At 41.6% G+C, this 12,163-nt stretch overlaps 1 protein-coding gene across 6 annotated transcripts in view; it reads left to right on the top strand.

The window, feature by feature from the left end:
* Positions 1-12,163, top strand: part of MGAT4A (alpha-1,3-mannosyl-glycoprotein 4-beta-N-acetylglucosaminyltransferase A) — an 86,245-nt gene that overhangs the window by 24,325 nt on the left and 49,757 nt on the right. For all 6 annotated transcript variants that reach the window (XM_079111333.1, XM_079111332.1, XM_079111334.1 and 3 more), the window contains one exon: positions 11,425-11,592. In XM_079111333.1, the coding sequence (XP_078967459.1) occupies positions 11,425-11,592 (168 nt within the window). The remainder of the gene's footprint in view (positions 1-11,424; positions 11,593-12,163) is intronic.

Here is a 12,163-nt window from a genome sequence, read left to right as displayed (position 1 = left end):
GTCCATCTAGTTGTTCGACAATGAAAATTCCATAATTCTTTTTTTCCCTTTAAAAATAATTGTTTTTTCATTGATTGATTGGCTCCTCACCCACCTCCTTATTTTAAAAGAATTACAGAATTATGGGAAACTGCAGGGTAGTACAGAGACCCTGTGACCTTCATCCATTTTCCCCCTGATGGCTACTTCTTGTGATCAGTTATGTGCAATGCACAGCCTCAAAGTCAGGAATCCAACATTGGTGTCACTAGTGTGGACTCATTTTTTCACATGTGTAGATCCTTGTAACCAGTGCCAGGCAACTTCTTCATCATCATGGCCATCTCCCCTGTGCTCCTTTGTCATAGTAACACCCTGCCTGCCATCCCAAACTCCAGGCAACCACTGATCTTTTGTCCACCACTATGATTTTGTCATATTGGAAATGTTTTATTGATGGAACCTGTAGTGTGTGAGAGATTGACATTTTTCACTCAACTTGGTGCCCTTGAGGTCCATCCACATTATTGGAGGTTTCAGTAATTTGTTCTTTTCTTTTGTTGAGTAGGATTCCATTATGTGGGTATCGACGTTTTAGATGGTGTCTGTGGCACACAATTGGATCATATGTGTACATACTCTTCAGATAGGGTCGTGCTACATTGTACTGACTGGCCTTAAACTCCTGGGCTCAAGCCATTCTCCTGCCTCAGACTCCTGAGTAGTTGGGACCACAGGTGTGCACCACCACACTCAGCTGTATCATGTCTTTATATCAGCTCTTTCTTAATTGGTGTAGACCACTTCTGTTTCATGTGATTAGTGATATAGTAGATGTAATTAAATCTATTATTTTTCTTTACCTTTTGCTCCGTTTTTTTCTTTTTCCTGACATCATGTGATTATTTCAACATTTTTTAAATTACATTTTGATCTGTGTGTGGTAGTGCGTGTCTATAATCCCAGTGACTTGTGAGGCAGAGACTGGAGGATCCCAAGTTCAAAGACAGCCTGGGCAGCTTAATGAGGCCTCATCTCAATGTATGTTGATTTTTTTTTTTTTCAGTGCTGGGGATTTGAACCCAGGGCCTTAGTGCTTGCAAGGCAAGCACTCTACCAACTGAGCTATATCCCCAGCCCTCCAAAAATCGATGAATGGATGGATGGATGGATGGATAGATAGATGGATGAATGGACTGGGGATGTAGCTGAATGGTAGAGTACCCCTGGCTTTCATCCCAGTACTTCGCATGTGTGTGCGCATACATAAATTCCATTTATCTGCTTTTGAGTATATCCTCTGTTCAGATATATTAGTGGTATATATAATAGTCCACTTGTGTCAACATTTAAAGTGAAGTACAGATGCCTCTCATTTACAAACCTTCTCTTCTCTCAATTTTAATTTAATTGTTTGAAATATTTCTTCTCTATTGAGAACCACATTAGACAATGGTATACTTTTTCACTTCAATCATGAAATGCAATTTGGAAAACTCTAGAGGAAAAGAATGTTTCTGTGGTTTTTTTTCTTCCTCTTTCAGTTCTTTCTTCCATTTTGATGTTCCCAGATTACTTTTGGTTAGGTTTGCTGATGACAGGTTCCCTTAATTTTCTTCCTTATGAGGATTTCTTGATTTTCCCTTTGTTCCTTAAGGATAATTTTGCCATATATGGAATTAGGGATTCTTTTTTTTAATACTTGAAAAATGTTGTCCCACTTCCTTTGGTTTCCATGGTTTCTGATGAGAAATCTGCTGTCATTCAAATTATTTTTTTCTGGGTAGGTAATGTGTCTTTCTGTTGGACTACTTTCAAGATTTTCTCTTTGGTCTCTAGTTTTTTGAGGTTCAGTTATGGCATTTCTTGGCATGGGTTTCTTTGAGTTTTTCCTGTTTGGGGTTTGCTCAACTTGAACCTTTATGTAGGTTTATGTTTTTTGCCCATTTGGGGAACTCCTGGCCATCATTTCTTCTAGTACTTTCTCTACCCTACCCTCTTTCTCCTTTCATTTTGGGATGCTGATGGTAGGAATGTTAGATCTCAGACCATTTTATATTTCCAAAGACCCCTGTGGCCCTGTTACTTTTCTTCCTCAATCTATTTTCTGTTCTCCGGATTATTTCCAGTTGTCTTCCTTCAGATGCACTGATTCTTTCCTCGGTCCTGTCTGCTTTTGGGCTATGCATTAAGGGGGGTTTGTTTCAGTTGTATTTTCTGTTCTAAGATGTTCATTTATTTCTTTGTGTCTTCTGTTTCTTTGCTTGGGGTTTCTATTTTTTAGATACTTACCTGTTGAAGCACTTTTATGATGGCTGCCTTAAGAGTCTTAGAGAGGGGCTAGGGTTTGAGCTCCATGGCAGAGCACTTGCTTAGCATGTGCAAGACTGAGTTTGGTCCTTGCCCCTCCACCCGCCCACCCCCCAAAAAAAAAATTCTTACCAGTTGATTTTAACATCTGAGTTGTCTTGATGTTGGAATCTCTTGATTTTTTTTTTTTTTTTTTCTCATTTCAGTTGAGATTTTCCTGGTTCTTAGTGTGATGAGTGATTTTTCGTTGTATCCAAGGCATTTGAGGTCTTAAAAATACTGGATATTATTTACTTGTCTGTCTTAGCAAGTCTTTTCTGTCACCATTCTAGGAGGCTGGTGTGCCACCTCACTACTGCCAGGTGGGGAATGAGATGGGTGTCTAAAGTCCTCACTTGACTTCCCTTGATGTACAGCAGAGAGGGATCCCTATCACCACTGTGCAGGGCAGGAGGTCAGTTGGTCCCTGCTGAGGTTGTGCTGACTGGAACAGGGAGAGATGCCCTGTTACTGCTTCCCATGCAGCCTCCTCTGACACTTCATGAGGTGTGGGGCGGGTTGCGGGGGATTCGGTACTGCCGGAGAGCAGTGAAAGCCCTAGCTCCTCACCCGGACTTCTCTGATACCATCCCAGGAAGCACATGCATGTGTGTATATGGTGGGGGTGGGGGATGGTGGGGGGTGGTTTCTGCTCCCTTCTTGGCCCTTGCTGGTTGGGATGGGTCCAGGGCTGCTTCATGGTGTGTGGCTGTTGTAGAGCAGTAATCATCTAGAAGTTTTCTCTTTTGCTCGGTTGTCCCTTCCTGAGTCCCTTGACTACAGAGATCAGGCTTTTCTTGGTGCCTCTTTGTGTCTGCCTGTTGGTTCCAGGCTACTGGCATGTCTAGTACCTTGTCTAGGATATGTGAGGCAAAAAGAAACCCAGGGCATGAATGCTGTGCTTTTTCTCGACATCCCAAGAACTCTACCCTTTTCCCTTCTGCTTTCTGCCTTTTAGTCTTTTGATGTTGGTTTAATAGGTTGTTGGTTTAATAGGTTTAATAGGTTATTTAGGTTGTTGACTGAATTCGTTTCCTTGTCACAGTAGGCCTGAGAACCCAGCTTTTTGTTGGCTCCTAGCTGGAGGGAGCTCTGTGCCCTCTGTCATGGGGCCTTCCAGCACAGCTGTTTGCTTCCTTGAGGACACTTTGGGGGAGTGTCTCTTTCTAGATGGAACTTCTGCTGGCAAGACAGAATCCCATATGATGAAACCATCCCAGAGGTAGCATCCACCACCTCTGCTACATTCTGTCAGTTAGAGGAGCAAGCCATAGCTCCTGGCCACACCGAGGAAGGGATCATGCTGGGCTGTGAGTATCAGAGGGCAAGGATCACTGGGACACCTGGGAATCTGTCTGTCTGTATATCTTAGGTTTATAAAACAGTCTCACGGACTCAGATGGCACCTGAAAGATAAACAGTTTTACTCTTGAAAAAGAAATAACATGTTCTCTTTATTCTTAGGAAGACCTCTAAGAAAGACTAAAAGTCATGAATTTTGAAAATAAAAGATCATGTATGCTTTATTAAAATGCATAAATACATTCTACTGTTATGTATAACTAATTAGAACACAGAAAAAAAAAAAAAAAGATTTCAAAATAGAACCTGAACAGCTAAGTGTGGATGCCTTAGAGCCTGGGGGCATACGGTGGTCACCAAGGAGTGGGATCGGGTAGAAACAGGGAGCTGTCTTGATACCGGTGGCCTTGCCTAGACACCCTAACGCGTGGCCTTGTGTGCCTCCTGCACGTGAAGAGCTGCGGACGAGGCTGCAGCTAGGTGTTCTCATCCCCTCTGTCAGACCCGCATTTGTTTCTTTTTCAGTCTGGGGCATCTTTGGGCTCCCAAGGTCCTTTCCTAAGACAGCAGTGTCTGTTGAATTCCCCTGTTAAACTGGAGGCCGTCAGCCTCGAAACGCTAGTTGGTATCAGAGGTGGTGTCCAGGGTGATTTGAGTCTGGAGGTGGGCAGCCAAGTGGACTGTTTGAGCCACCCAGTTGGAGAAGAGAGTCCTCAGCCCTTTGAGAAAATACAGGAGACAGATATTGTGGGAGCATGCAGGCTGTGGAGAAAAGAAATAGAAAAAAAGAAAGAAAGAAAGAAAGAGGTGAGAGAAGCGAAGATTGGTCAGAAATGAAAAATGGAGAAAATAAATGCAGGAGGAGGATTTCAAAATGATTTTGGGGAAGAATATTAGAAGGGAAGGGTGGCAGTTAAAGAAGAGTAACGTAAGGTGAGGAGAGGGAAGAGGGCAGCCTGAACTGAGGCCCAGGTGGCTAACCAGGTCCAGCTGGAAGGTAGGAGGAGCCCTGTGTGAGGGCCCTTCCCGGTGCAGGGACTGGCCAGGCCCCGGGCTCTGCTTTGACACCCAGATGACTCCAGCGTAAAGTGAGTGCTCTTTCTTTTCTTTCCTTTCCTTCCTTCCTTCCTTCCTTCCTTCCTTCCTTCCTTCCTTCCTTCCTTCCTTCCTCCCTTCCTTCCTTCCTTCCTTCCTTCCTCCCTTCCTCCCTCCCTCCCTCCCTCCCTCCCTCCCTCCTTCCCTCCCTCCTTTTTTATTTATTTATTTTTATGTGGTGCTGAGGATTGAACCCAGTGCCTCACACATGCTAGGCAAGCGCTCTGCTACTGAGCCACAACCCCAGCCCGTGAGTGCTCTTTCTTGACAGATTCGTCACAGGAAGATCTTTAGAGTACAAATGTGTTTTATTTTCCTTGGAGAATGAAACAACACTTGCTGAAACAATGACAGCCAGTAAGTTTAAGTGCTGGAAAAAGGAATTTTTGACCATCCGATAATGTTTACTTCAAGCCCCTTAAGGTTGTTGAAGATCATTGTCAGTATTTTTAAAAGGACTGTTGTGAACATAGAGCTAAGTACACATAAATTTGTGTTATTGAAACTACACATATTGTTCCTCCCTCCTCATTTCACTATGATAATGAAATTTGGGACTTTATGATAAGATTCCTGAAAAGAGCTCCCCCCTCCTCAGGACAATTGAGGAAAATGACTGCACTAGATTAAGATGTATTTCTGGGGGCTGGGGTTGTGACTCAGTGGTAGAGCACTTGCCTGGCGTGTGTGAGGCCCTGGGTTCAGTCCTCAGCACCACATATAAATAATATGAAGGTCCATTGACTACTAAAAAAATATTTTTAAGTATTCTGAGGAAGTGCATCTTACAGGCATGGGCAGCATTGTTTGTGCTTCATAAGGTCACTGGATAGATTTTAACTTACTAAACTTGTACCTGGAAGTTCGTTTTGAATTACACTGTTAATGATTATATTACTTAGGGGATAACTTGGAGAAATAGGGGTTGTGTTCAGGAAGACTTTTTAATGTTAGAATTCACTAATTAGGATCTTACTTTGCAAGTACAATGAAACCTTATGGAAGGGAACAGATGAATTATAGTCTGTGTTTTAATTTAAAGTATATGATTCTGTATAGCTCAGCCTCATTTTCCCTTGTGAGCTTAAATCCATGCTTACGCTGTGGATCCTGCCTGGGATACTTTAGAAATAGGGCATGATGTTGGCAATTCCACGTAACTCCTAGAGAGACCTTTGGAACGTGTGTCCCCTGGGTGCTTTGAGACCCCTTTCTTCCCCAAATATAACCTTGTAAATTATGGTCCTTGCCTTTTTAATGCCCCCCATCCCCGCCCCTGGGATCTCTTAACATGTGGACCAGAGGGAAGGATGGAGGAGGAGCTGGGAAAGGGCAGGGTGGGTTTCCAGGCCACTTGAGAGTGACTCCAGGACAGTGTTGGCACCTCTAAGGTCCCCAGTGGATGCCCCCGGGCACAGCAGCATCACCCATCTCAGCCTGATGTTCTCAGGCCCCATCTCATGCACTCCATGGGTTTCCTGGAGGTGGAGTCCAGAATTCAGTGCCTCCTCCAGCCCTTCCAGCTGCTCTCATGTGGGACGTGTGAAACGGTCGGGTACTGGTTGCTGTGACTGTTGACTCTCCAAAACTAGAGCCAGAATTTGGTTCCATTCCATCCTATTGGCATTGTCTGTTCTTCTGACCCTTTTCACTCGAACTCCTGCGTACACTCTTCTGGCTTTTCCAGGCCCCAGCCCTTCTAGACCGCCTCCTGAATCCAGCTCTGTTATTTCTTCTTGATGTTTTAGAGGTTTCCAAGCGGGAAATTGCCCACCATTTATTTCATCCAGGCTCGCTCCTTTCTATTTTAAATTTGTTGTATAAGAATGATGAATATGAAAATTTTTTAAAAAGTGAAGTGAAGTGTTTTTTTCAAAGGCCGTTACTTTGTGAAATGTAAAGCTTGTTAAATTTTGGAATCTTATTACTAAAGAAGTTCCTCAATCCTATTTAAAAAAATTTTTTTTCCCCTGTGTGTGAAAGAGTGCAGTATTGAAGGGACAGAGGGATGAATCAGATGTCTTATCAGCATTCTTTCCATTGTAAGAATTTTGTTGTTTATATATCCTAAAATTTTAAGAATTAAAAGTGGATTTAATTTTTGATAATTTTCATGTTAGTGCATAAAATCCAGTAGTGTTCCCATATCTTGCTGCTAAGAAGTTACTGCTTGAAAGTCCTCTGTTCCTTTTTGTGCATAACACATTAGTGTTAGTTTTAGTGTTTATGTTAATTATTCTTCTGTACTGTTGGCCAGTTTTTAAAATTGTATCCAAAACTACTAATTAAATTGTTGAATCATATGAAATTGCATGTTTGCCAAAAAGATCAAATAACAGCCATTTCTTATTTTGGAATTTTTGTAGGTTTCAAAACCTTAGGATCACAAAACATGATTTTTACTTTTGTTACCTGATCTAGATAGATAATTTTCTGCTATTAAAAGCATTCTGGGCCAGGCGGGTTGGCGCACATCATGTGCCAGCTACTCAGGAGGCTGAGGCAGGAGGGTATCAGGATTGAGGCCAGCCTAGGCAACTTAGTGAGGCCCTGTCTCCAAATACAAAATGCAAAGGACTGGGTATGTTGGTCAGTGGTAGAGCTCCGCTGGTTTTAATCCACAGTACTGCACGCAAAACAAAACATTCTGTTTATAATAGAGAAAAAACAATAAGCAGAACCAGGTATTTCCCAGTGTGAAGTTAGCAAGAGAGTCCCTTAGTTTCCTGCCATGTTCCCCTACATAAACCAATTGAGATTATTCAAAGAAAAGCAAATATAGGAATTTTGCAGTTAAGGTTGAAAATAGGGACTTGTCAAACATATTAATTTGGAGAGATTTTTGTCTATTATGTTAAAATTTGAACTAAATTCAAAAACTGTAGTGTTGTGGGAAAAATGAATGGAGGAAATTCTAAGAAATGTCTGGAAAGCCACCTTGACTCTCGAGATGGAGTGTGAACATGCCCTGATTTTGTGGAAACCCTCAATATGGAAGAGTGGAGTGGAAACAAGAGGCGGAGCCTTCTCATAGCTGGAGACTTTGAGCTAAGAACAGTGCCTGGACCAGCAAGTGCATGGCCCGGTCCTGTGGTCCATGGGCCCAAGGTATCTTCTCTGAAGTAATTTTCCAAAAGTGGTTCCAGTCCTGCTGAATGAAGGGGAGTGTTTTGGAATTAGGGGTGGAGGTCCTTCTCTACAAACTGGTTTTTCTTCCTACTCGGTGAAACTGGCCTCTCTGGGAGGTTGGTTTCAAAATATCAAGAAAATGTGTCCAGACAGTGACTGCCCTCAGACCTGTATACCTCCCCGCCACCCCAGAGTTTCTCAAAGACTGAATCGTTCTGATAGCCTGTCTTCCTGCTTGCTTTGAAAACTTTGTATTCAAAAAGAAGAAGAAATGACAAGTTTAAGGACAGTCCAGGACAGTGCAGATAACTTGTCTGTATGTTTCACCTGTTGCCTCTGTTACTTTCCTGTCTGTAGAGAGATTTCTTTCCAGAACCCTTTGAAAGTGAATTGCTGAAATCATGCCTCTTTTTACCTCTAAACACGTTAGTGTTTATTATTATTACTTTAGTGTTAAGAACAAGGACATTCTTATGTTACCAGTACAACGTCAAGTTCAGGAAGTTTAATGTTCACACAATATGATTTCTCTAGTCTACTGTGTGAATGTGTGCGTGTGTGTGTTTCCCTTGATAGTGTCTTGATACTTATTTTTCCTGGTCCAGGATCCAGTGCAGGACTGTGCTGTGCATTTCATTGTCTAGTCTCCTTAGTCTGTGTTCTCTAGGGTACTTTCTTACCCTTTATCTTTCATGACCTTCACAGTGTTTAAAGTGCAAACTGTGTTTGATTCGTCATGCCTTGCTGTGTCTGTGGTGTCTTAGAGATTAGATTCATTGTGCATTTTTGGCAGGAATACCACATAATGAGCTGGGTTCCCTGTGCATCATCTTAGGGGCACCTGACCTCTGTCCTGCTATGGCCTGTAGGACCTTTGATCACTCCATTACTCCATTAAGATGATGTCCTCCAGGTTTCCCTATTGTTAAAAAAAAAAAAAAAAAAAAAGTTAAGTTTTTCCTTTCGTAAAATAGCAAGTGCTTTGCGAGTGATACTTTGAGAAGATCTGTATATCCGTTTCCTCATGAGACTTTCACCTGCTGGTTCAGTCTTGCCTGTGTCAGTTGTTGCTGTGATGATTGCAAAATGGAGATTTTCCACCCATCGCTGTTCCTTCTACATGTCTTAGTTGGTTTTCTGTAGTCAACAACACTTATCCCTCGTCTGTTGCTCTTTGTTTCATCATTGTTGTATAGACTCAGGGATTCTTACTCAGTAGGTTACAATTCACTGCCACCAGCATTATCCCCCATCTGGCCAGTGGGGCCTCTCAAGTCATCTCCTGTGCCCTTTTGGCATGTCCTGTCATTTTACTTTCCTACACGCTGATGTAAGAATGCTCTAGTTTCATCTTGAAGTTAATTCTTCAGAGGATTCTACTACTTTATAGTGGCACGTGGTGTTAGAGGCAAATATTTAGGCACTGCTCAAGTCTCAGGGAAAAGTGTAATGCTGCTCATGCCAGGAGGGAAGGGCACATGGGACAGTTCACTCTGGTTGTTTTGGGAAGCTGTCCTTGGGCTGACCTGCCTTGTCTACGGGGTCTGGATCTGGTGGTCCGCATACTTTAATTTCTACAGCCTTACAGTATATTCTGATCTCAGAACATGTTCCTTGTATTATTTTATTGGCCCTTTAAAAAATGTGTTTCTTCTGGATACATTTAGAGTCATACATTAAATGCCCCCATCATTATTTTGGAAAGAATAGCTTATTAGAATTTATCTTTTTATAAGATGGATTTAGGCATTTCATTTATTCTTTTTTTTTTTTTTATAGATTTTGGGAAAAGGCTTGTATAAGTCTTCATATAAATCTTGTATGTCTCATTGTAATTATAATTGATGTTTTATTTTTTGTGGTATTCACATAAATATTGTGGGACTCATTGTAATCATCAGCATAATTGCTTATGGTTTTTCTTTTAGAGTTTTCACATAAATATTGCATATCTTCTGTTATAATCATTACCACATAATTGTTTATAGTTGTTTTATCGTTTTGAGATGAGGTCTCACTCCGTTGCCCAGGCTGTTTTCAAATTCCTGGATTCGGGGGATCCTTCTACCTCAGCCTCCTAAGTAGCTGGGATTACAGGCATGTTCTACCATGCCTGGCTTTTTATCATTCGTATTTGTGAATAACTTTTTCTTAAAATTTATTTTCTTGTGAATTCGCATATACAGAAATGTGCCTAACCCATAAACGTACAATTCTGAACCTCATTAACCACACTACCCAGGTAGACCATGCCCAGTTCCCTGAAGCTCCTGGGGTGCCCTTTCCAGGTCACAGCCCCCTTCTTGCTTTGCCCCCTCCCAAAGCCAGCACACAGGGAAATACAGTGACTTATGTGGCTTTGTTACTCAGCGTGGGGAAGCATGGCGGTTAAGGCCAGGAATGTGTCCCTGCCACAGCATTCTTCAGGGGTTTTGGCGGTGTGCGCCTTTGTGTAAGGCACAAGGAATGGTACGATTGACAGTGCTTCTAAGACCAGGTTGGCATAAATAAGGTTCAGTAAGTGTGTTTGTTACTGAGTTCATCTGTGGATAAGACATTATCTAATGTTAAATAGAAAGTAGCCTTTCTAAGGTTTTGGTGTCGCAATAGGGGCTTTGGTGGGCCTGGCTGATAGAGAAGTTGAAAACCTTTGTTCTGGTTTCTCTTGATCTGAGGAGGCTGTGGAGCTGCCATGCCCACATGTCAGCCACTGTGCATGTCACGGATGATGTCAGCAGTGGTCCCTTCTGCGGCCTTGTCAGCTCTTGTGCCAGTCCTGTCCTCTGCCTCTCCTCTCTGTGCTTTGTCCGAGCTCTCCCATTCACGCTCACTGTTCCCGTGCCTGTTTATGCTCATGACACCCACTTTATTTCTGAGACCAGATGTATTTATTTAAAAAATTTTTTTAGTTGTTGATGGACCTATTTATTTATTTATTGTGCTAAGAATTGAACCCAGTGCCTCACACGTGCTAGGCAAGCTACAGCCCCAGCCCCCAGCTGTATCTCTTGACCTCTCATTCTCTCAGATTATTAAAATGAATGACTTCAAACTGGGGTCATTGTACATCTAGCTCATTGAGTTTTTAGGAACCAGGAATTTGACTGAAGTCTGGCCCAGGGAAATTGTGGCAGGATAGGAAGTATGGAAATTGCTGATTATGCAATAAAATATATTGTCTTCATTGTCTCATCTGTGTTACCAGCTTTTGCCTCGTCTCTATCTGGTTGATATGAATGTGGTTGTTAAAGTCGTTTGCACCTTTTGAGAAATGGTGTATTATGCTTGGAGTGTTAATTCTAACAACTTTCATCTTTTTCTGTCTTTAAATTTCTGAATGTTAAGTAGAGAGTGTTCACATTCTTATAAATAATAGATAATAAATAATAAAATTAGTTCCTGTGTTATCTAACGTCAGGGCTCTTTAATTTTCAGTTCTTTATCAGAGTAAATATTTTCTTCCCCAAAATTTGACTTTAATTCAAGTTTTTGTTATTATAGTTCTCTTTGGAAGTTTTTGTTTAGAAGTATACTTCTAATTTTTTTTTTTTTTTTTGCTTTTGCCTCTAGAAAAACTAATTGCTTATCAACGAGAATTTCTTGCTTTAAAAGAACGTCTTCGAATAGCCGAGCACAGAATCTCCCAGCGCTCCTCTGAATTGAATAGCATTGTCCAACAGTTCCGCAGTGTAGGAGCTGAAACAAATGGAAGCAAGGATGCATTGAATAAGTTTTCAGGTACAGATGATTTTTTAAAATACTATAAAAAGATTGTATTTTCCAGGGGTTCTGTGGAGTATGTTGCAAAAGTCGAGTGGAGCCGTTTATCAACCAGTGTTTGTTACTCTTTTCAGAGAGGTAAATCAGCACTCAAAACTTTCTGTTCTGGTAAATGATAAAATAATTTTTATTAATTGCTAAATTTGATTTTAAGAAAGTACTGTTAAGCTAGGGGTGGCGGTGCATACTTGTAATCCTAGCTGCTTGGGAGGCTGAGGCAGGAGGATCACAAGTTCAAAGCCAGCCTCAGCAACTTAGCGAGGTACTAAGCGACTCAGTGAAACCCTGTCTCTAAATAAAATACAAAATAGGACTGGGGATGTGGCTCTGGTGGTCGAGTGCCCCTGAGTTCAATCCCTGGTACCCCCTAAAAAAAGAAAGTACTGTTAAATTTCAGTTGTATAAATTTCAGTGAATATATTGAAGAGCCTGCATCTTGGAAAACACACTCAAAGTGAGATTGAAATATAACTTTTTGTTTTTACAAGTGTACATTGAGACTAATGTGTACCCTGGTCTCTGGAGGAAT

This window comes from Sciurus vulgaris (genome assembly GCF_902686455.1).
Source record: "Sciurus vulgaris genome assembly, chromosome: 14".
NCBI lineage: Eukaryota > Metazoa > Chordata > Mammalia > Rodentia > Sciuridae > Sciurus > Sciurus vulgaris.
The sequence above is the reverse complement of the archived record's forward strand: the minus strand, read 5'-3'. Positions and strand labels throughout refer to the sequence as shown.